Here is a 25,220-nt window from a genome sequence, read left to right as displayed (position 1 = left end):
GTAAACCCATCCAAGCACGGGGGAGAACATGCATGACATCCGTGTTCTCCAGATGATAATGTCACTAAACTGGCAGCTTGTAAACAAGGAATATTCCTCGTAAATATTGTTACAACTTCTCCTTTAAATCGTTACCAACTATAAACCATTTATGTCACTGTACATGATATGAATCCTGAGGGCATCTGGGACAGATACAGTGTGTTTGCAGGAAGAATGGGACAAAATAGCAACCTGGACTGTTTATCACTGGTTATGATTAACGCCATATCACCTTTTAAGTGTTTCAAGAAGGAATGAAAACATAACAAAAGTGGTAAAAACTGTTTTATATTGAAGGCCTGAAATGCAGAAATGCACGTCTGCTAATTATTTATAGTTGACATGAAAAAGCGTGAAATATCTTGGGATATCTTGGATACTGCAAAAACAATAATATCAAAGTACACATGAGAGTGACTGCAGGAGTTTTTCTTTATTTCTTTTCGTCATACTTTTTACTTGGTGATGCTGCAGCTACAGCTGCTCAGGCGGCAGCAGCACATTTTTTATTTCTCATTTTACTTCAGATGAGAACACTGGACCATGCTTTTATTATATTTATTATTAACTGTATTAGTACTTGGGCAGTGAGACGTACTTCCACACAAATACACGTGGATGTTTGTATTACATTGTTCTAGATGTAGACGTCCATCAGCAGTGACGGGGCCGAAATCCAGCAGTTGTTACCATCTTGAAGTAAACACACAGTAACCTGGCTGAAATAAGAAAACCACATAATTTTTGTTAAATGCTGATTTAAACACAACCAGTTTGAAAATAATATCAATCTCTGAAAAAAGAAAATCCACAGCACTTACATATTGTATGTAGTCGTTGTAACAACCTGTAAATAATCCAGTAGAAGAAAGTGATAATTGTGAAGAGTGAATATTTGAATGCACACATTCACTTCAATAACTTTAGTTGTTAATAATTAATTACATTTGGGTGAGGCTGCAACTGCAGTTGAAAATAAAGAATCTTGTGAAATAAAATGCTTGTTCCTTTTTTCATCTTCATGATATCAATAAATCACAAGATAATGAATGCTGATCTTTTTTATCATTGCTGTTTTGAGGTTTTGTCAAGCCTTATTTTGTGATGCAGTAGGAGTGAATGCACATTAATCCATCCATCCATGTTCTATTCCCTCTCAATCATGTACAGGGTCACCGGCATCTGCTGGAATCTATTCCAGCTCATTACAGGCCAAAGGCAGGGGTTCACCCTGGACAGGTCACCAGTGCAGATGCACAGTAATACATCTTAATAATAATACATTTTTTAAATTGAAGAAAAAAAAAAAAAACTAATGTAAGTCGCCTGGACAAAATAATTAATGGCCCAGAAAAAATGTAAAATAGTTAGACCATAGTGAAATGTTAAACTAAAGTCAGAGATTGAAGGTGAACTAAAAAGTCAAGGTCCATACGACTCAGATCACACCATCCATGACTGTTTGAGACAAAGTGGACAACTGAGGACTCCACTGTTGGAAGCAAATCAAACAAAAACCGTACTGGAATGGTCTTTTAACATATGAGACAAAACTGAAGCTTTTTGACAAGACTCATCAGCTCTATGTTCAGACATAAAAATATAGAATTCAAACTGAAGACTGTCGCTACATGACTGAGATTCGGTTCTGTTCTGGACCTGCTTTGCTGCGTCTGACACAGGGCGTCTTTGGCCCTATGGAGGAACAATGAAATCTCAAGACTATCAAAGCGTTCTGGATTGAAATGTGCTGCCCAGATTCAGAAAGATCGGTGTCAGTCACGAGTCATGTGTCCTCTGACAGAATAATGACCCAAACACACAACTAAAAAAATGTTTGGTTAATATTTTTTAATAACTGTTAACTACAACTTAAAAGCAATGTCTAATTTCCATTAGTCAGCGTTCAGCGTAAAGTAAAGTATTAATTAATGTAAACATGTAAGTTATTTCAGTGACCATTTTGGGTTTTCTTTCATTCACGGAAAGGTACTAACAAATTTATCCAGATGTGTTTTTTTGTTGATTTTAAATACCAACGATGTGAAATGTTGTTCCCTATTTATCTTACTGTGTGGAATTGTGGGGATCCACCTTTAAAACCACCTTAAATTCAATAATAAAACTTCAAAAACGAGCCATACGTATCATCAATAAGGCTGATTACTACGCTCACACAGATCCACTTTTTCTAAACTCTCATGTTATTAAATTTTATGATTTGTTTTATTTTAAAATCATGCAAATTATGTTCAAAGCAAAATCAAAAATGCTCCCTGACCCAATACAGAGGTTCTTTTCAATTCAGGACACTCGTTACAATCTTAGAGGTGTCTGCAATTTCACAAAACAAATAGCTAAAAAAGGTATGAAAAGGAGATGTGTCTCCATCACTGGAGTTAAATTCTGGAATGATGCCAACATAAATTTAAAAACATGTCATTCTTTTTTTGTATTTAAGAAAATGGTTTGTAAAGCTATTTTTGAAGCTTATAAGTGCAATTGACCATCTGTAAATGTTTCTTTGCTTTTTTATTGTTTCTTTGCCTTTTGTTGTTTCTTTGCTTTTCTATTCTCTTTTTGGTTTTCTGCTTAAAAGCAATGTCTAATTTCCATTAGTCAGTGTTCAGTAAATTATTAATTAATGTATACGTGTAAGTTATATCAGTTACCATTTTGGGTTTAATTTCTTTCACGGAAAGGTACTAACAAATTTATCCAGATGTGTTTTTTTGTTGATTTTAAATACCAACGGTGTGAAATGTACTGCAAAACTCAATCATCTCAATCATTTGTAATAATTAATCACAATACATAATGTTGTACTGTTGTACAACAGTTTTGAGTTTCCTGTAAGTTAAAGATAATTGCACTTACATTATATTTAAAGCCCTTGAGAAAAACAATATTGTGAGAGAAACTAATATTTTGGTGGAAGCTCAGAGGGACAAGCCATGGCATGCTGTGTAATTTGTTTGTTTGTGAATATTTTTAATAACTTATTGACAATAAGGAAAAACGATGGAAAAGAAATTCCTGCATTTTAATAATTCAACTCAGTTTTTCTTTTTTCCCTTCATGTTCATTTAAGCCAGTTCTGCAGCAATATATCAAATCCTGGATAATTAGTCTCCATATGAACCAGCTGATAATAAAAGGGCTGAAATCATGTCTGGTCATGTGGAGTATTAAATTGAAACGAAAAGACACTTTTAGACTTACAGCCGGTGGTTTCCAATGTTCTGTTGTTGCACCGAGCATAAAGAGTGTAGCCTCGCATCCGGCATGGAAAAGACTTTGATTGTCCCTCTTCCATATACGTAGTTGAAGATAGGTTTATGTCTGGGTAATCAGCTGGTTCCATCACACATGGTTGACCTTTAGAAGATGAGCAGAAACAAACAGGCCAGGATGTCAGCAAGCATATAGCAGACATCTACACAGACAGATGGAAGCAAGCAGTGGGATATTGGAATATACTGGTATGTACTGGGGTGTGTTGGAATATACAGGTATATACTGAAGTATACTGGAGTATACTGGAATATCTGGAGTACGCTGTTATATACTGGGGTTTGTTGGAATATCAGAATCAGAATCAGAATCAGCTTTATTGGCCTGGTTCGAACATTGTCCAACAAGGAATTTGACTCCGGTAATTTCGCTCTTTGGTATTAAGAATAAACAATAAACAAATGTGGTATTTCTATGTACAGTATAAACATTTTAAAGGTGCAGCAGTCTGAGGTAGTGAGAAAGACAGTTCTGAATAAAAATAAGAATAAGTATAACCTGTTTACAATTTTAACAGACAAAATTATACAAAAATACAAGAAAAAAATTATACAAAAGAAATACAAAGTGAGAGGTGCAGCAGAGTGAGGCAGACATGATTATTAAAGAGGGTGCTAGATGATTTATTTATTTATTTATTTTGCACGTGTTTGGTTACTCTGAGACTGTTATTTGTGAGAGTTCATCAGAGCAACCGCTTGCGGGAAGAAACTGTCTTTGTGTCTGGAGGTTCTGGCGTACAGTGCTCTGTAGCGCCGTCCAGAGGGGAGGAGTTGGAACAGACTATGTCCCGGGTGTGAGGGGTCAGCAGAGATTCGACCTGCCCATTTCCTGGTCCTGGACCGGTACAGGTCGTCGATAGATGGGAGGTTAGTCCCAACTATCCTCTCTGCAGACCTGATTGTCCGTTGCAGTCTGTGCCTGTCCAGTTTGGTGGCTGATCCAAACCAGACAGTGATGGAAGAGCAGAGAACAGACTGGATAATGGCAGAGTAGAAGGTGATCAGCAGCTGCTGTGGCAGGTTAAACTTCCTGAGCTGGCGTAGGAAGTACAACCTCTGCTGCGCCTTCTTCCTGACAGAGTTGATGTGGGTGGTCCACTTCAGGTCCCGGGAGATGGTGGACCCCAGGAACTTGAAGGAGTCTGTGGTGGAGACGGTGCTGTTGAGGATGGTGAGGGGGGGGAGTGGCGGTGGGTTTTTTCTGAAATCCATCGTCATCTCCACAGTCTTGAGCGGGTTCAGCTCCAGGTGGTTCCGACCGCACCAGTGGACCAGCTGTTCCACCTCCCGTCTGTACGCGGACTCGTCACCCTCCCGGATCAGACCGATGACGGTGGTGTCGTCCGCGTACTTCAGGAGCTTCACAGACGAGTCCCTTGAGGTGCAGTCGTTGGTGTAGAGGGAGAAGAGCAGTGGTGAGGAACAGGATCCTCGCGTAAGTTCCTGAGGTGTCGAGATGACGCAGGATGTGGTGCAGTCCTATGTTGACTGCATCATCCACCGACCTGTTTGCCCGGTAAGCAAACTGCAGGGGGTCGAGCAGGGAACCTGTGGTGTCCTTCAGGTGGCTCAACACCAGCCGCTCAAAGGTCTTCAGGACCACAGACGTCAGGGCGACGGGTCTGTAATCATTTAGTCCTGTGATGGTGGGTTTCTTCGGGACTGGGATGATGGTGGAGCGTTTGAGGCATGAGGGCATGGTGTTGGTGGAGCAGCTGGGGGGGAGGGGGGTGGTGGTGGTGATGATGATGATGATGATGATGGTGATGGTGGTGATGATGATGGTGATGATGATGGTGATGATGATGATGATGATGATGATGATGATGATGATGATGAGTCATCGAATCGGCAGTAAAAATTGTTCAGCTGGTTGGCCAGCTTGAGGTTGCCTGCAGGGCGTGTAACTGTTCTTTTGAGCCCCGTGATGTTCTGCAGACCTCTCCACACAGAAGAGGGGTCAGGGTTGGCAGAGAGGCGATTCTGCAGCCGTTCGCCGTAGGATCGCTTCGCTTTCCTGATCTCCCTTGTCAGTGTCTTTTTGGCCTGCTTGAACAGGGCTCGGTTGCTGCTCCTGTAGGCATCCTCCTTGTCTCGGCGCAGCTTCCGGAGGTTCGAAGAGAACCAGGGCTTGTCGTTGTTGTATGTGCAGAAGGTATTGGTCTGCACACACATGTCTTCACAAAAACTGATGTAGGATGTCACAGTGTCAGTCAGTTCATGGAGATCTGAGGCCGTAGCTTCAAAGACACTCCAGTCTGTGCACTCGAAGCAAGCCTGAATCTTCAGCTTTGACTCCTCTGTCCACTTCTTCACAGTCCTCACTACAGGCTTAGAGGTTTTTAGTTTCTGCCTGTAGGTCGGGATCAGATGAAGCAGACAGTGATCCGAGTGTCCAAGAGCTGCGCGGGGAACAGAGCGGTATGCGTTCTTAATAATGGTGTAACAATGGTCCAGGGTATGCGTGTCCCTGGTGGGACACGTGAAATGTTGCCTGAATTTCGGGAGTTCATGAGTGAGGTTTGCTCTGTTAAAATCCCCCAAAACAATAAAGAATGAGTTTGGGAGTTTTTTCTCCAGGTCTGTTATCTGGTCGGCTAGCCGCTGCGTGGCTTCAGCCACACACGCGTCCGGTGGAATGTAGACGCCGACCAGAACAAAGGATGAAAACTCCCACGGGGAAAAAACGGTCTGTAGTTTACGAAAAGTGACTCTAAGTGAGGGCTGCAAGAGTCTTTTAGCACTGTGACATCCGTACACCAACCTTCGTTTATATAGAAGCAGATCCCGCCACCTTTTTTCTTTCCTGAGAGTTCCCTGCTGCGATCCGCTCGGATGAGCTGGAATCCCGGCAGCCGTACTGCGCTGTCCGGGATCAGATCACTGAGCCAGGTTTCAGTGAAGCAAACGGCGGCAGATCTGCTAAAATCCCGGTATATACTGGGGTATAATGATATAAACTGGTATATACTGGAGTATGAAGGTGTATACTGGAACATACTGGTATATACTGGGATATACTGCGGTATACTGGGGTATACTGCGGTATACTGGGGTATACTGGGATATACTGGGATATACTGCGGTATACTGATAGAGGCAAATGGCCGTCCTTCCTGAGTCAACCAGAATTTCTGTTAAAGGGGAGTTTTTTTTCCTTTCCAGAGTCGCCTGGTGCTTGCTCAGGATGGAGGATTGTATCTAAGACAATTTATGATGCAATCTTTTGGCCTCTTCAGTGAAGCAATAATAATTATTGGTATTGTCTACTGGCTTTGTATTTATTGGACTAATTTGAACGAGTTGAACGCGATTGTGAACTTGTGCCTTGAGATTACATTTGCTGTGAACTGGTGCTCAGTAAATAAAACTGAACTGAACTGAATTGAGTATTTATTTGGTGATCACTTAGGACACCAAATCAAATAAATCAACTTTTGTGTCTCAAAAGAACATTGTTTCCAGACTTCTGGAAGCTCTACATACTTTTCAAACAAGTCCTTCTCATTCAGTCGTGTTCTGATGGTACCGTCATTAACTTTAACATGTAACATGCTAACTGAGGCCTCTAGTCTGAAATGTAACTCTTGCATTGTATTTTAGTTCTTCTGAACATGGTATGATCTGACGTTAAAAATGTTTTATTTCTTTCTCTTGAAAATACATTTTTCTCACTCTAGGCCAGGGGTCGGCAACCTCAGGCATGCGTGCCATGATTGGCACGCGGCGGCATAATCATTGGCACAGTGGAAAAGGCCCGCTCGGTTGGCCTATTAAACAAATCGTTCTCATCCGGGCTGTTGCGGCACCCTAGGGTGTCATCTGACTGCTTCAGGGGTGTCGTCAAATAATTAGCCTACCTATTCTGACATTTCATATATAAATACCGTATTTTCGCGATCATTCGGCGCGCCGTGTGGAAAGGCATACCCTCAGTTGTGTGTGTCATCTCTGTATTTAAAACACATACACGGCGCAATGAACGTAAAGGCGCCGTCTACACACACGTAACCTACGCCGTCGATTTTACGCGTAACCATAAATCAGCCTTTATTCACCGCACGTGCGCTCATGAAAGAAACTCCTAAAATAAAGAGTAAAAAGACAAGTAAAAGATGGGGGATTACTTGTAATTTTCCTACGTTTGTACTTTCTAAACAGAAAACAAGCTTGATATTGTGATATTTAAATGTTCTTCTATTTTCTTCCTGCCGCTCGCATTGAAAGCGCTGTAGGAAACAGTCATGGATGAGGAACAGCTGATCGGGATCCGGAGGAGGAAAACTTTCAGCCGTTGCCGCGCCTGAAGCGCCGCTCTCCCGGGCCCCCACGGCCGCCCGGGAAGCCGGCGAGCTGGTCAAGCTCCGTATCCTCAGTGGTCCACATCCTGCCTGGTTCACCTCTCCTGAACCTCCGGGATTGTCGTCGCGGGTCCCCGACTCCTCTCCTGCGGGCTGGCCCGAGCCCTCGACCCGACAGCGCAGGTTGCGCAATCCGCCGCCCCCCCCACCACCGGGGGGTGCCGCGCTTCCTCTCGGTAGCGATACCGAGTCGCCCCGTCCGCCCCAGGTGTCCCGCCACGGAGCCCGCCGCCGGGCAGGCCGACCTCCGACGTCGGCGGTGTTTCGGGCTGGACTGTCGCCACCCTCCAGAGGGCACTGCGCGGTGGAGGAGCCCCCTTCACCGCACTGACAATAAAACTTCTCAATCATCTCAAGTCAGCCAACATGGCCACCGCTCCGCGGCACCGGCCTCTCTTCCGGGTGAAGTCATCACGCAAATTTCGACGGCGCGCCGTGACGTCGGTGCCACCATTAAAGGGCCAGCCCCCGGGTCTCGCACTCAGAAGGCACGCCGATTTTTTCCAGTGGTCAGCCGCGGTACTGCAACAAAAATCCAATGGGGCCAGAAAGCTTTTCCCATAGACCGCAATAGTAAAAGAGAAGCGATCGTACAAACTGGACGTTTGAGCATTACCTTTACTCACAAGGTCTTTTATTAACATTCTCGTTAAACACAATCTCCGAACAACGTAGCCTCATTGCAGGAACCTCAACTGCGCATGAGCGGTCCTTCACCTTAAGCCGTCCGTGTGGAAACATAAACAATTCCATTGTTACACTGCCACCTCCAGCAATTACAGCAGCTAGATCCGGCCGGGGTTCTGGCACCGGGATGTCAGCGCCCCCCGCTGCCCACCTCCAGCACCTACAATAGCTAACTTTGGCCAGGGTTACTAGCACCGGGATGCTAGCACCCCCCCGCTATGCTCTTTCAGCAGCCTCAAACGCCAGCGGTAGAAGGGGCTCTTGGCACCAGATTGCCAGGATCCTCCGCTTCCCAGCTCCATCGGCCCCAGCGGGTTACCTCAGTTGAAGCCACCGGCACCGGGATGCCAGCGCCCCCCCCAGCCCACCTCCAGCAATTACAGCAGCTAGACCGGCCGGGGTTGCTAGCACCGGGATGCTAGCTCCCCCCTCAGCCCACCTCCGGAACCTAAAACAGCTAACTCAGCCGGGGTTACCTGCACTGGGATGCTAGCACCCCCCCCAGCCCACCCCCGTCACCTACAACAGCTAACTCAGCCGGGGTTACTAGCACCGGGATGCTAGCAACCCCCGCCATGCTCGTTCAGCAGCCTCAACCGCCAGCGGTAGAAGGGGCTCTTGGCACCGGATTGCCAGGATCCTCTGCTTCCCACCTCCATCAGTCCCAGCAGGTTACCTCGGTCGGGGCCACCGGCATCGCGATGTTGGTACCCGGCATCCCTCCCACCGCATTTCAACCCAGTTTCCTTCCTCAACCCGTTCCGGCCCCGTAGGCAACTACTCATTTCACCCTGTCCACAGCTAGCCCCGCCGTCCGTCATCCCAACGCTTTCGCTTCCCGCCCTTCCCCAGTCCCGGCCAACCTGCGCAAACAAACCTACAACAGCTAACTTCGGGGCCGGGGTAACTGGCACCGGGATGCTAGCACCCCCCCCAGCCCACCCCCAGCACCTACAACAGCTAACTCAGCCGGGGTGGCTAGCACCGGGATGCTAGCAACCCCCTCAGCCCGCCCCCGGCACCTACATCAGTTAACTCAGCCGGGGTTACTAGCACCGGGATGCTAGCAAGCTCTTTCAGCTGGATGTTCTTTCAGCAGCCCCAACCGCCAGCGGCGGAAGGGGCTCTCGGAACCGGATCGCCGGGATCCTCGGCTTCCCGGCTCTGTCGGTCCCAGCGGGTTGCCTCGGTTGGAGCCGCCGGCATCGGGGCGTTGGTGCCCGGCCTCCCTCCCACCGCATTTCGGCCCGGTTTCCTTCCTCGACCCGTTTCGGCCCCGCGGGCAGCTGCTCGTTTCGCCCCGTCCGTGGCTGATCTCGCCGCCCGTCGTCCTGGCACTTTCGCTTTCCGCCCTTCTCCAGTTCCGGCCAACCTGCGCAGGCAATCATGGAGGGTGGCTGCGTTGGCCTTGCGCTCCTCCTCGTGCCTTCCCTCCACCAACCACCCGCAGACGGACATCTTGAAGACCATGAAGGGTGCCTCCACTCGAAAGGAAAGTCATTCACCCGTTCAAAAGAGCTCACACCGACCGAGTTCGCATACGCTTCTCTCTTTACAGAGATGCTGCGTGTTCGTCTTTCTTCACGTCGCCGGGGGCTGGACGGATTGTCCAGCGTCCTCGGTCCAGCCCCCCGCTTCGGAGGCAGCGGCTTTTATCGATGCCGCATCCGCCTCGCTTCCGGGGCTGCAGCTCGCCTTCATCAGTTCGGCGAGGCGCGTGCTGGGGCGCCCGGACACTGAGTCGCGTTGCCGCGTCTTCATCGCCCGCGCGGTGCCCGTCGCGCCCAGCTCGTCCTGCTCCGTTCCTGCACGCGCCGGGCCTCACTCCACCCAAGCGAGGATTTTGGCTTTCTCCCGGTTGTCGTCGGCAGCGCCGCCGGCGCCCTTGCTTCCAGCTTCACGGAGGCTGGGCGAGCATCTCTCTGCACCTATCGGCATTCCCGCTCTGGAAGTGGCGCTTCGCGGTCGCCCCAGTCCGTGCTTCGTTGAGTTCCTCGTTAAAGGGTTCAGTGAAGGTTTCCACCCCGGCATTACCTCACTTCCGTCCTCATCTTTCGAATGCAAAAATCTACCGTCCGCCATAAACGAGCCGGAATCAGTCGTTCGCTCGCTCGCCAAGGAAGTTAAGGAAGGCTTCATGATCGGCCCGTTCACTCATCTTCCCTTTCCGAACCTTCGAATAAGCCCTCTAGGCATTGCAACCGGGAAATACTCAGGAAAGAAACGTATCACCGTCGATCTTTCAGCGCCTTATGGCAGTTCCATTCCAAGCATCAATAGCCTGATTCCGAGCGAAGACTTCTCCCTTCACTACGCCACCATCAATCACGCCATCGCCCTCATTAAACTCACCGGGAAAAGGTTTTGGGGGCTTTTACGATGGCAGATGGTTCGCAGCAGGATGCCCCTCAGAGCGTGCAAACAAATACCACAACGCATCGACCGAACCATAGATCACCATAGATCACCATAGATCACCATCGTCATCGCCATCGTCATCGCCATCGCCATCGCCATCGCCATCGCCATCAGCATCGTCATCGGCATCGTCATCGCCATCGTCATCATCATCGCCTTCGTCATCGCCATCATCATCGTCATCACCGCCATCATCATCGCCATCGTCATCGGCATCATCATCGCCATCATCATCGCCATCGTCATCGGCATCATCATCGCCATCATCATCGCCATCGTCATCGCCATCGTCATCGCCATCGTCATCGCCATCATCTTCATATCGATAAGTATCGACATAATTAACAAAGGACGCTCCAACTCCACATCCATCATGCCGTTCATGCGCCGTCTAGTCTGGCACTCAGTCATACATCAATTTATCCTCCGTGCAGCACATGTCCCCGGTCACTCCACCACCATCGCCGACTCTTTTTCTCGTTTCTCATCCCCGAAGACCAATCACCACTGAATACTTCGAGACCCTGGCCAACTACTTGTCTTTCCGGAAAACACAGAGTACATCTTCGACAGATCCTCTTGCGTCCAAGTCAGGACAGTCGTCACCAGTTTCTGGTTTCACCATCGCTTCCGTCACATACTCTCCTTATCTGGCATCTCTCCCACGTACTACTCCGGTCACTCCTTTAGGATCGGAGCCGCCACTTCAGCCTCCCGCAACGTATCCCAGAGCACCTCATACAGCTGGGCCGATGGTCCTCCCAAACTATCATCGCTACATTCGCTCAGATCTTAGCGACCTCAGATCCGCTCAGTCTCATCTCCTTAAATAATCCACGGTTTTGGGGGTTCGTCGTTGCCCGGGCGCTGCGGCAGGTTCCCTACCAGCTTCCCCACAACGTATCGACCGATCCATAGATCATCATCGCCATTGTCATCGTCATCGTATCAATAAATCATTTAAACGTATCCTGTTGATGGCGTGGTCCTTGCTAGTGAAATCTCAGTAATTTTGTGGCACTGGTGGTCTTTATTGGGGGTGAATCCCAAGCCAGTTGCATGAGGACTAGTTGCCACTCAAACAGATAAGCTGTCAGACTCCACTGATTCCCACTGATGGGAAGTATAATCCAGAATCACGGCATACACTTTCATTGTTATGCTGATGATACGCAGCTCTATTTGTCTATGAAGCCGGATGAAACAGAACCGTTAGTTAAACTTCAGGCATGTCTTAGGGACATCAAGGACTGGATGTCCAGAAATTTCCTGCTTCTAAATTCAGATAAAACAGAGGTTATCATTCTTGGTCCAGAGCATCTTAGGAAGGGATTAGATGGTGTTGCGATGGCTTCCAGTGCAACTGTGAGAAATCTTGGTGTTATTTTCGATCAGGATTTGTCGTTTAAACCATATGTCAATCAGGTTTGTAAAATAGCCTTTTTCCATCTCCGTAATATTGCAAAGATTAGGAAAATCCTCTCACAGAGTGATGCAGAAAAACTAGTCCATGCGTTTGTATCTTCTAGACTAGATTACTGTAATGTGTTGTTAGCAGGATGTCCAAGTAATTTGCTGAATAGGCTCCAGCTGATCCAAAATGCAGCAGCACGAGTACTGACAGGAATTAGCAGGAGAGACCACGTCTCTCCAGTGTTAGCGTCGCTCCATTGGTTACCCGTAAAATTCAGAATCCAATTTAAAATTTTATTACTTGCGTATAAAGCCCAAAACGGCTTAGCTCCGCATTATTTGCAAGACCTGATAGTGCCTTATGTTCCTGTCAGAGCTCTCCGTTCTCAGAGTGCAGGTTTACTCGTAGTTCCTAGAGTATCTAAATGTAGATTTGGAGGGCGGGCGTTCTGCTATCAGGCACCATTACTTTGGAACCAACTTCCAATCTGGGTTAAGGAGGCTGACTCCACCTCCACCTTTAAAACTAAACTTAAAACCTTTCTGTTTAGTAAAGCCTATAGTTAGTGTTTAGTAAACCTCTAGCTGGTGTTGGTAAATCTCTAGGTAGTGTAAACTTTAGTGTGTCAGAGTCGCTCCTGTAGTTTCTTGTGCTGGCCCCCCCTTCTCCTCCCTTTTCTCTCTTTTGTCCATGTTGCAGCATCCTTTGCCGGACACCGGAACCTGCAGGTGGTCGTGGGTGGCTTGTAGCTTGCATTACGGAGCACAAGTCTTTCCCTGACCCTGCACCCCAACCTGGGACTTGCTGATTGGGCCGGAGCTTCGGGAGCTGTGTGCTGGCCTGCGGTCCCCACCCCTGGTCATCCCGTTGCTGCCCCCCCCTTCTCCTCCCTTTTCTCTCTTTTGTCCTGCAGGTGGCCATGGGTGGCTTGTAGCTTGCATTACGGAGCACAAGTCTTTTCCTGACCCTGCACCCCAACCTGGGACTTGCTGATTGGGCCGGAGCTTCGGGAGCTGTGTGCTGGCCTGCGGTCCCCACCCCCGGTCATCCCGTTGCTGCTTCCACCTGCCTGCTGTGCTGTTGCCGTCCCTGACCCACCAGTCTGGCCCTCGGCAGGAGGGTCCCCCCTGATGAGCCTGGTCCTGCTCAAGGTTTCTTCCCTCCTAAAGGGGAGTTTTTCCTTGCCACTGTTTGGCTTAAGGTTTTTCTCCCACTAGGGGAGTTTTTTACCTGCCATTGTTTATGTAATATCTGCTCGGGGGTCATGTTCTGGGTATGGGTCTCTGTAAAGCGTCTAGAGACAACTCTGTTGTATTAGACGCTATATAAATAAAATTGAATTGAATTGAATTGAACTGATTCTGATTTATTGCTTTGGAACCAGCACAACGCTAGACTCCAGCCATCTTCCAACGTTTTCTTTGCTAACTTTCTCTGGCCCTATCATAAAATCTAGTTTTCCTTCCTTACGTATCCAGACTCAGGACTCAGGAGCAACACACTGGATGTAAAAGTGCAGATTATGAATCATTGCCTGCCTTCCTGAGCTTCCTCTGTGCTGTCATCTACATGGATGCAAATAAATTAAAAAACAAAACATTATTCAAGATGTTGCAATGTCTGTTTTTTTATGACATAACATTTTTGACATAACACAAATCACCCTTCCTAAGTAAAAAACAACAAAACAATGCTGCATTACATTATTTTAGCTTTAGATATACTATACTGTACTTGGCCAGTTCTAGACTGTAGTGTTGGGTCATCTGGACCAAAACCACCAGGTCTGATCTAGTCCCAGTCCAGACCTGACTACTGTCTAAAATTAAAACTCCATTTTATTCACCATCAGCTGATCTAGTTTGCTGTCATTGTCTTTTTATACTTTGTTAAAGCTAAACTTCTTTCTGGTCATCTTATCTCATAGAATTCGAAGCATTAAATTTAGAGGTTTCCAACATTTTAAGGACTTAAATACTTACCTATACACCGAGGCTCAGGAGACCAGTTACCATTCTTACATGTGCTGGTTGTAAACCAGCCCTCCCCTGGTGGCTTATATCCGTCTTCACAGACATAGACGATGTGGGTTTCATGAGGATAAAACACTTTTGGAGGGATGAAATAACCATAATCCAGGGTGGGAGGACTACAAGACGGTGCTGCGCTTTGTGCTGAAACACAACAAGAAAAAAAAAGATCAGAGAGTATAAATACTTGAATTATGACAAAGTAAGAGGTCTCTCATAAATTAAATTAGTAATAGTTACCATCCAACCCTCCAGAAAGCCAAACCAAGAGAGCGAAAGGGAAAAACATCATCCTAATATCGAGTCCAGTTCTGATGTGGACGAGTTAATATTTGTAGTCTATTTTAACGGTTGACTGTCAGAGATAAGAAGTGAACAAAGATTAAACATTACCCAGAACTGGCACAATGTTTTTGTGCAAAAGTCCTCACCCAATATAATAGTGTTTAACATGTAAAACTGGTTATACATTTTCAGTTGTCATCGACAAAAATAAAAATAATTTGCGTTTCTATCTGAGCAGTGTGAGCACCTATGTCTCTTAAATCATCAGAAAATGTGCTTGGTGCCTGACCTCCCCTTTCGTTTTCACCGCATTATTCACACCCACACTCTCACCACCAGGGGCAGGAGTGTGGTCTTCCTACACCCATGTTTCCCACATTAGTCCTGGGGGGGGCACCATGAGAGGGGCTGATAGCCGGACCCGGGTATGGGTTCACCGTGCTGCCTGGGGGGGTCTGTGGGTGGTGACGGGCCTCCAGGGGGAGATGGCAGTGGTGAGAGAATGATTGTCCATGTCTTTGTTAGTGAGTGTATGTTGGTGGCTCCGGCAGACCCCCTTGACCTGCAGGGGATAGGGCAGGTATAGAAAAAGGATGGATGGATGAATGGGTGTCCGTTGTCCTGCCTGGGTTTGGGGCTCCTTGCTGCAGGGCGTGTCCAGGTGGCTCCTTGTTGGGGGGTTCCCTCTCTCCGTGCCCGTGGACCATATAACTCCAGTTCTTAGATCTTTACACTGTTTTCCTGTCTGTCACAAAACAGATTTCCAATTTCTTCCAGTCATCTGCTGGATCCTCATGTGATCATTTTAGTTGGTCAGTTTTTTTAATTCATCTTTTTCTACTCTGATGGAAAGGACAAAATACAGGCCAAGCTGTTTTTGGTCCATACTGTATGTCCAAACTGTAGCAGACTCAATTGTAGTCAAAAGACCTAAATCAAATTATAATAAACTAATTCTATGGGGCGGTGGTAGCTCAGGTGGTAGAGCGGGTCGTCCAATGATTGGAAGGTCGGCGGTTCAAATCCCGCTCCGTCCCAGTTTGCTGCCGTAGTGTCCTTGGGCAAGACACCTTACCCACCTTGCCCCGTGTGAATGTGTATGAATGTGTATGAATGTTGGTGGTGGTCGGAGGGGCCGTTTGGCGCAATATGGCAGCCACGCTTCCGTCAGTCTGCAGGGCAGCTGTGGCTACAAATGTAGCTTACCACCACCAGTGAGGATGTGAATGAATGAATAATGATCTCTGTAAAGCGCTCTGGTGCCTTGAAGGACGCTATATAAATCCAAGTCATTATTTGCTTTTCATAACCACAATGGCCAGGTTTCCCAGATCCAACCTCTCTTAAGGATTTAAGAGAGGTTCAAAGAAGGTTTCAACTAAGAAGGTACCCTAAGATACAGGTGTTTCCCAGATGACTTCTTAACACCGTTCTTTAGTTTCGCGCTTTCAGAAGCTCTTTGGAGGAGCTGTCCGGTTCTGAAACCAAATAATCGATGTCAGGCAAATCGATCACCGATCACTATCAGCGCATTTTCACACGCAGCACTGCTACCTAACGCACTAATTCCCTGCTGCCTGTGCGTTATGTGTGTTATAATGAAAAACTAAGATGATAAATATACTTCAATGACCCTCTTTCATGGTGAAAACAAGACGGCAACTAAATAAGAAGTAGTCTTGGTAAGAGAATAATGAGGAAATGTATTGTTTTGTTATTAAATGTGAAAGATGGACGAATTAGGACAAATTATCTTAACGAACAGCATATAGGACCACATTGTATTCTCGTGACTAGTAAAACAGAATCATTCACCTCAAAAAAATATTCTGAAGTTTATTTAGCTGCTTGACCTTTTTCACTATTAAACAGAATATTGCATTCATCAACGTTGAATTTGTGGATGTTTGGAGACACACGGCGGGTGCGTGGAGACGCGCAGCTGGTGGCTCACATGCCAACACGGAGCTCAGGCTAGATAAGAAAAGGTGATGGCCATAATTGGCAAGTCGGCATCTGAGGGCATTGAGGGCGGGGTAGATGTCCTGGGGAACAAGGGGCTGTCGGAACCGGTGGATGAGCCATCTGGGAGTGGGGTCAGACCAGCACCACCAACCTCCCCGGCTCCGAGTCCAAGGAATACGTCGCCCTACACCCACTCCCGCCTGTCCCCGAGCTCCAACCTGCACCAGCAAGGACCGGCGTCCGCATGCGAGGTGGCCGCACACAGCGGCCTGCTATCAGCACCTGCACCTGCAGCGAGACGCTGGTGGACCTGGAGAGGGAGAAGCTCGCAGTGCTGCGGCGTATGGAAGAGGGCGACGAATCATGATATTGATTCATTTCCTGACATGTGTTTATATTCATGGTTGAATTAAACTTGGTTCTCTTTTCATTCTTGTGTTGTGTGATTCATAGGGGTTTCAAAAGTAGACAGAGGGTCCCTGTGAATTGACCATTTTATTGATTTACTCCAAGAGTACTCAGGCCATGTATAAGTGTGTGCATAATGTACGCTTTACGCATGACACACGCGCCTCTTCCAGCCAAAACCACATGTAAACTCCCGAACACTTTCAAGAATACTTTGCTTTAATGTTCAATGCTACACCTTCAAAGCACTGAAACATTGCAGCAATAAAGTATTCTTGAAAGTTAGTGGCGGAGTTTAGTAGTTTTTAGACAGTTATGGGTGTGTGGTGATAGTGGGTTTATTGCTGGTTTTTTTTTTTCTTAATGTTTGGGGATGAGGGGAGTTGGTTGGTGCTCAGGTGACTGCTTGGTGACTGGTGAAAGGGAAGTGAAATCAGAAAAACAGGTCGATGAGCTCCTGTCTTCTCTGGACACCGGCTTGGTGGAGTGCTGCTCGGGCATCGTTCTGAGGTCCAGGGACCGGAGGTCCGGGGACCAGAGGTGGGGCATCGTCGTCTTCAGAATCCGCGTCCTCATCCAAGGGAGGCGGCTCATCTGCTCCGGCGCACACAGTCATATTGTGGTCATGGCGGTGACTACGATGACACCACAACTCTTGGCAGGTGACAGGCGCAGCCCCCCCCCAATGAACGATGGATACAACGGAACCATGACTTCGCGACGGCATATGGCGGCGACGCGGTTGATTTGCGGCGAGAATATGCTATAGCAGCCATGGTATCTCGCACATGTGATTTTGCAACGCCTTTTTATGGAGCAGTGGATGAAGTCTCCCGTAATGAGGTTCCAGCTGAACTCAATTACACCTGTCAGTTGCCTGATGTGTTAAATGTGGCAGGTTTGGAGGGTGGAGGTGTTTTTGATGTGCCCTGAAGCATTTTTGAGTGTGGTACATTATCTCATATGTGCACGCAGATGTGTGATGTGTGCAGACAAATTATGGTAAATGATGATCATTTTATTTTTGCGTAATGCATAAAACATATACAGGAACACACTTGTTATTCCTTATTTTTCTTTTTTTTTCCCTTTGCTGTCACCAATGAATGCTAAACAATATAAATCTAAAGTATAAAATAGATAAAAACTTGTGCGGGGTGCATTGTTTTAAAATCTCATTGCTTGGTGTGATATTGATTTGCCTGACGCGGCTGGATCTGTGAGTCTTTGTTCACTAAGATGGTTGTAAAGACTGGGTCAGCAGCATCTTTCATTTCCTTCTTAATGAAAGAGATACTTAAGCTAAGAGCAACTCTGGGAAACGCAATTTTCTTTCACAGGCTCCTTAAGAAGGTTTGAAAGAAGTCTTTCGCTGTTAAGAGCTACTTAACTGATCTGGGAAACCGGGCCAATGTGTGTAAAATTAGGAACAATGTATATTATCACCATGGGTGACAGTTAACTGTTAACTTACATTTATAATACATACCAGCAATGGTAAAGACAACAGTACCAGAAGGTAATGGACAATACATACCAACTTTTTGAGGAACAACAAGTACACATCAACATTTCAAGAAGTTGATTTATCACAGTATTACAACCCACTCTCTTTATACTTTGACCAGACCATATGTTTATATAGCAATTTAAATCTGTGGATATTTTGGCATTACTTGTATTGGATATCCAGACTGTTCCAAAGTCTCACACCACATACAGACACACAAAAACTTTTACGAGAGGTTCGAACTTTATGTATTTTAAAATATCCATATCGTCTCAGATTATGAGTTCTCTCCGGAGCGTCATGATCATTTCACTGAGTTCATGGATATAAAAGAGGAGTCTGGGAGGAAAGTGCTTTCAAAGCAACACTGGACTGGACTGACAAACACTGCTGGAGTTGATTCCCTGCAGTATTTTTCAGTCGTGGTCTTTTGTTTTACAGGAAACACCCGTATGTGGCACCAGGACCAGTTTCGCTGTTGTACTGGTGTTTTTTACGGCTGACCCGTTCAGCAGAGCTGAGTTCATCTTACCTGATGCGTCGATGGCATCTGAGCTCAGCCAAGAGGACATCCTTCAATCTGATCTCAGATCAATGTTTCTCAACCAGAGAGAATGAACCTTCAGGCTTGAGTTTGCTTCAATTCAGAATGTGTGTTTGTCTTCGTTGAATCGCGTGTCAAAAGAGTGTTTGTCTCAGGTTTGAGGTACAAACGACAAGAATCCAGCAAACCTCTGCCTCTGGAACTCTTATGACATCACAAGGAACTCATGACATCACAAGGAACTCTTATGACATCACAAGGAACTCATGACATCACAAGGAACTCTTATGACATCACAAGGAACTCATGACATCACAAGGAACTCTTATGACATCACAAGGAACTCTTATGACATCACAAGGAACTCTTATGACATCACAAGGAACTCATGACATCACAAGGAACTCATGACATCACAAGGAACTCTTATGACATCACAAGGAACTCTTATGACATCACAAGGAACTCTTATGACATCACAGGGACCTCCACAAGTCACTTCTAAAGTTCTCTTTAAACACAGAACTTCAAACTGACAAACATGTTTTCAGTCAGATGTTACATAAACATCTCCGTTTTTTTTCTTCTGGGAGTGAAAAAGGGAAAGCATCATCTTGAATTTCAGTAGTGTTGTTGGTATTCTTGAATTGGTTTAGATTCTGACGGTCAGAACATCATCACAACTGCGACTGCAGGCAGTGGCGTCATTTCAGTCGAAGTTAAGGTATGGCAACGTTACGAGTCACAGAACTTAACCACAGTATCAATCAACACGTCCAGCAAATACTCATCACAGAAGTCTGCTATGGAGCTTATCTGTGTGGTCAAGAAAATTGGAACTTTTTCAAATGCAGTCTCGCTCACTGCAAAAACTCAAAATCTTACAGGAATATTTGTCTTATTTCTAGTTAAAATGTCTCATTTTTAGTCAAAAAATCTCATTACACTTAAAACAAGAGTCATTACCAGAAAAATAACTTGTTATTTGACCATTTTCACCTGTTTCAAGTACATTTTCACTTGAAATAAGTGGAAAAATCTGCCAGTGGGACAAGATTTATCTTCTCATTACAAGCAAAAAAATCTTGTTCCATTGGCAGATTTTTCTACTTATTTTAAGTGAAAATCTACTTGAAACAGGTGAAAATGGTTGTTTTTGAGTCTTGTCTTAAATGTAATGAGATTTTTTTTGACAAAAAATTAGACATTCTAACTAAAAATAAGACAAATATTCTTGTTAAGATTTTGAGTTTTTGCAGTGTATAATAACTAGTGAAATCGATCATGTTGTTCTGATTTGCATTTGTAGTTATTCTATATGTATTAAGTAATAGAATAATCAATACAAAGAGACACAGAGTAATTCCATAAATGTATTTAAAAAAACAAACATTTACATTTAACCCTTGGAGCCAAGGTGTGGCAGCTGCCGTACCTTCCCATACCCAATTGACGCCCCTGACTGCAGGTCCATTCAGCTCATTTGCAGTTTTCACGCATATGTATAACAACATGCAGGACAAACACACGCACCTTTATGGAAAACAAGTAGAAAATGAAGGGAATACTGAACTGAGGTCAAATCTGACATTTTAGTAGTCAGTCAGGACTGTACAATAACTTATATCACTCTGCTACATGTTTTTCTTGATGTTTGTTTTTTGTTTTGAAATTAAACTTCTCCTTCAAAAAAGAGTACAGCATATGACAATTTTAACAAAGAAAGAACAAGAAAAATACATTTCATTCTAGGGCAGCAAGTTTATTTAACACTAAAACATTTGTTACTTTAATTACTAATACTGAACTCAGCAGCACTCCATCAGTGAGGATTTTTATTTAGCACAACTACAAGAAAAGGGACTCTGACTGAGTGGATTAACTAGTCATTTGAATTTAATTAAACCATGTGGACACTATGAGCAAGAGGAACAAAGCTCTTTGCTCTTATGAAGCCACGCATGAACCTTTCTGTTGAACATCTGGGGCCTGAACTATGAAGCAGGCGCTGCATGCCTGAGGTATGTTTGATTATCCATTTTGATAAAGCTTTCATAACACTATATATATGAATATATAAAGGCAGCTGGTCCTGATAACACACCTGTGGAGTTGTTGAAGCCTCTGAAAGAGGTGGCAGTAGAGCTTTTGACTGAGACCTTCAACAGATCGTAGAGGGTGGGAGGATTTTTGAGGAATCAACTGCAGATGAATAAAGTTGATGAGCCAAACATTTAAGTTATGGGAAAGAGTCATGGAAGCTGGACTAAAGGCAGAGGGAGACATTTATCAACAGAGGTATGGTTTCTTGCAAAAAATAAATACTACAGATGCTTTGAGGATTTATACAGAGTACAGAGAAGGTCGGAGGCAGCTGCATTGGGTCTTTGTATCCCTTGAAAAAGGATATGAAAGGTGACTGGTCGAGGAGCTTTGGTACTGCATGAGGAAGTGTGTAGTAGCAGAGAAGTGTGTCAGGGTGGTGCAGGGCGTGTTTGGGAGCTGTAAAGCCTGAATTATGGTTCTGCATTAAACCTACGTCGTAGGGTACGCGGCTACACAGGAGTCTCTCCGTAGTCTACGCCGTCGCCTGACGTGCACCGGGGGGCACGGTGGCGCAGCAGGTAGTGCAGCCGTCTCACAGCAAGAAGGTCCTGGGTTTGATTCCCGCCGGGGACGCTGTGGGCGCTGACGCTGATGACTTCGGTGCCCACACCATGGGTGGGGTTGGAGAAAGGACCTTTCTGTGTGGAGTTTGCATGTTCTCCCCGTGTTCCCTTGGGTAGCTTATGGGAGCTAACATGCAGCAGTCATGCAACAGTCCTGGGCTATACTGCCCCCTCTGGCCAACCGGGGCGCCAGATGGGGTGGGAAGGATCTGGCCGGAATAACGTGATCCTTCCACGCGCTACGTCCGGCCAGAGAAACCCCACCCTGTCTGGTGAAAAGATGCGGCCTGCTCACTCCTCAGGTTAAGGAGGAGACCTGAGCTCAGAGCTCAGTGCGGGGCCTCCTGGGGTTGGTAGATGGAGCAATGCCCTGGACTGTTCGGTAGGAGCACTGGGTGATTAAATGGGGAAAAAACTGGGATAAAAATATTTTAGAAAAAAAAAAGCCTGACGTGCACTTCCCAAAAAATGTAACTACGCGTCGAGGCGAAGCAGACCCAAAGCAGACCGAGAGGGCTGTGATTGGTTTGCTTGGTAGCAACGGATTTCTGGTTCCGGTTCTTGAAGCAGTAGTGACCTTTCAGCGCTCTTTTCTTCGTGTTTTTGTGATTTTTTTTTTTTTTTTTGGGGGGGGGGGTGTTTTGGTTTTTTGCACAATAGTTGTCCTTATCTCTTTGATTCACTGTGACTGTGGCGTTGGTTTAACGCAGAACCATAATTCAGGCTTAAGACAAGGTGTGAAAGAGGTGTTCAAGGTGGGGGTGGGACTGCATCAATGAACAGCTCTGAGCTCTGAGCCCCTTTTTGTTTGCTCTGGTGATGGACAGATTGAAAGATTGGGTTAAATAGGAATCTCCATGGACCGCAATGTTTGCAGATGACATTGTGATCTGTAGTGACAGCAGGGAGCAGTTGGAGGAGGATCCAGAGATGTGCAGGTATGGCATGGAGAGGATTGAAGGCTTGCTGCAGAAAAACAGACTACATGAGAGGTATCCGAGTTGAACAGTGAAGCCAAAGGAAGCAGAGAATAAATTAGAGTGGCCAGACTGAGATGGTTTGGACATATATACAGAGAAAGAATGGAAAACAAATTAGTAGAAGGATGATCTGTGGTCTCTTTAATCAGGCTTTTAACTGACTCATTTAACTCTTTTAAATTTCTTATGCTCACCCTTATTTTTATTGAATCTTACTGCTCTGTTTTATATTTAGTTTATCCTTTCTTATCGTATTTTATTTTATATTTTATTTTTGTTTAATCTCAATGTTTTATCTAAATATTTTAGTTGTTATTTATGGTCTATTTTATACATTTTACTGTCTTATTATTTTAGTTCTTAATGTCTTACTTTCTAGACATACTTTTAGGATTTTATGTTTGTATGTTTTATGTTTTTATGTTTTTTATAAACTCCTTTAATGTATCTTATCCTGCTTTCTTGTAGCTTTTATCTCCAGTGTTTCCTCATGGGGAGCCTCCATGCTGGGAGTGACTCTGGCCTGCAGGGGGTCGTCCTGGGGGTGGTTCTGGCCTGGATGGTTGTGGAGCTCTGCACCACGGCTTCACCGCTGTGGTGTGGACTCCTCTATCCGTCCGGGCCGGGATGGTCTCTGTGGGCCCCCCCCCTTGTAGCTGCGGGCTATGAGACCTCCTGGCGTGGACGGCTCCCTGTTACCGTTTCCTCACCTGGATCCTCTGTGCCTAGCCATGTCTACACCATGTGTCTGCGTGTGTGTCTGTGTGTGTAATTTAGGTGAATAGTAGTGTGCTTTTGTCTGCGGGGAGGGGGGGGGGGGCGCATTAATAAGTTTTATGTTTATTTGTTTTTCTTGTTTTGTTTTTTTTTTTGTTAAGCACTTTGTGTTTCATTATTTGTATGAAAAGTGCTATATAAATAAAGTTTGATTTGATTTGATTTGATTTGATTTGATTAAAGGTCTGTCCGTTAACATGACTGTGGTTTGGTGTTTCATCATACTGACCTCTGATTACAGTAGTCCGGGAAATCCAAAATGCATTAATACATTTTATGTTTATGTTTTATGTTATGTATATGTTTGTGGAAAGCACTTTGTGTTACATTTTTTGTATGAAAGGTGCTTTACAAATAAAGTTTGATTTGATTGAGCTTTGAGCTCACAAACCATTAACTGTGATTAATTAAGACTGAAAAGCTACGTAGGGCGTGATCATAACCGATCGTCTCAAGTCTTCTGTGATGACATTTCATCAGCAAATCTGAAAGCAGCATCTTCATGATCTGGTCTCAGCAGATACCCTGGTCACAAGACAGAAGTTTCATGGATCAGTTTTCAGGTCTGAAGGTTCGTTTGGGACACTTAACTAAAGTCTGAATGAAAGAAGAAACCAGAAATTCAGTTTGTTTACAGAACAGGGACACTTACTATACTTATTTGGAAACGGTTACAACCTGTAGAGTCAAATAGAAATACAGAAGAACATTTTGAGGATTTGCAGGAAGAAACAAATTCCCTACATGTTAACAGGTCTTAGGATTTTATAAAATTGCTGAAAGGTTTTTTTAAGATTCTACACTGAGTTTTTATGACTAGACTGTTAAGCTGATTTCTGTCTTCTTTAGGTGAAAACAACAAGTAGAAACAGATGTTTTAAAACTGATGGGTACCATCCTGTTTTTCTTTTAGTTGTCTTACATCTTTGCTGAGTTGACATCTCAAGTAAGAAACAATCAACAGAGATATAAGGCTGAAGGTGTGACATGTTTAGGTGTCTTTCCCCGCAGCTGCTCCACAGATAAGGTTCACCTATAACGTACAAAACCTCCTTTTTTAGGATAAATACGACCAGATCGATGACAACCGTGTGCATTTCTGTCCTACCTCTGTGGTTTGAGAGAAGAACCTCCGACTGGAAAACATTGTGCATGATATAATTAAGCTTGTTTTTACATTTGATTCTGTTCACTGGTTTTCTTCTGGTGCACCAGAAAAACGAACATGTGTATCTTTCACAGGAGTCTCTGTTTTTATTAGATTTTATTTGCTTTTTAAAAAATTTGAACAATCTGCACTGAGACAAAAAGAACAGGAACAAAACACCTGGTGTTCACATCTGCACGGTCAAACTGTGATTAACATGATTAACATGTTCTTTATTTGTATGTCTTATGAAATAATAATTTAAAGTAGTACTTACATCTGGATAAAATGGGTTGTAGATCTTTGCACTGGAATACAGCAAAGCTTGGAAATATCCACTTATCTTCACAAGCAAGCTCCATTGTCTCTCCGTTTACTAAGAAAGAAACTCCAGTATTTTTTAAGTCAGGTTCCACGTTAGTGTCCACAGAGCAGAAGTTTTCTGTGTAAAACAAACAAAAGCTTAACATTTCCCCACCTTTGCTCCATCTGTGCAGTAAAAGCTGTTTTGTTTGACTTGTATTTACCTCTGCAGGTGGGTAAGTCGGACCACTTTCCGTTGCTGTGACACACCACAGTCTCTGGACCCTGTAGTTCATAAAGGTTTGCACATTTGTACTTCAAAGACCAATTACCCTGCGGCTCAGCAACACTATTTTCAACTACAGGGAATTTTCCACATCTGTG

At 45.1% G+C, this 25,220-nt stretch overlaps 1 protein-coding gene and 1 long non-coding RNA gene across 2 annotated transcripts; both read right to left on the bottom strand.

Annotated features, from left to right (window-relative positions):
* Positions 1-322: 322 nt before the first annotated feature.
* Positions 323-14,559, bottom strand: LOC133452082 (complement factor H-like). The gene is made up of 5 exons (XM_061731274.1): positions 14,489-14,559; positions 14,201-14,392; positions 3,265-3,420; positions 864-889; positions 323-761 (listed from the first exon to the last, which is right to left on the bottom strand). The coding sequence occupies exons 1-5, from the start codon at positions 14,538-14,540 to the stop codon at positions 729-731; spliced, it is 459 nt and encodes a 152-aa protein (XP_061587258.1). The 5' UTR covers positions 14,541-14,559; the 3' UTR covers positions 323-728.
* A 9,232-nt stretch (positions 14,560-23,791) lies between these two features.
* On the bottom strand, positions 23,792-25,220 carry LOC133452081 (uncharacterized). The gene is made up of 4 exons (XR_009783238.1): positions 25,061-25,220; positions 24,811-24,975; positions 24,039-24,064; positions 23,792-23,911 (listed from the first exon to the last, which is right to left on the bottom strand). It is a non-coding gene; the product is annotated as an uncharacterized LOC133452081 (long non-coding RNA).

The sequence above is a fragment of the Cololabis saira genome, chromosome 10, assembly GCF_033807715.1.
Source record: "Cololabis saira isolate AMF1-May2022 chromosome 10, fColSai1.1, whole genome shotgun sequence".
Classification (NCBI taxonomy): domain Eukaryota; kingdom Metazoa; phylum Chordata; class Actinopteri; order Beloniformes; family Belonidae; genus Cololabis; species Cololabis saira.
The sequence above is the reverse complement of the archived record's forward strand: the minus strand, read 5'-3'. Positions and strand labels throughout refer to the sequence as shown.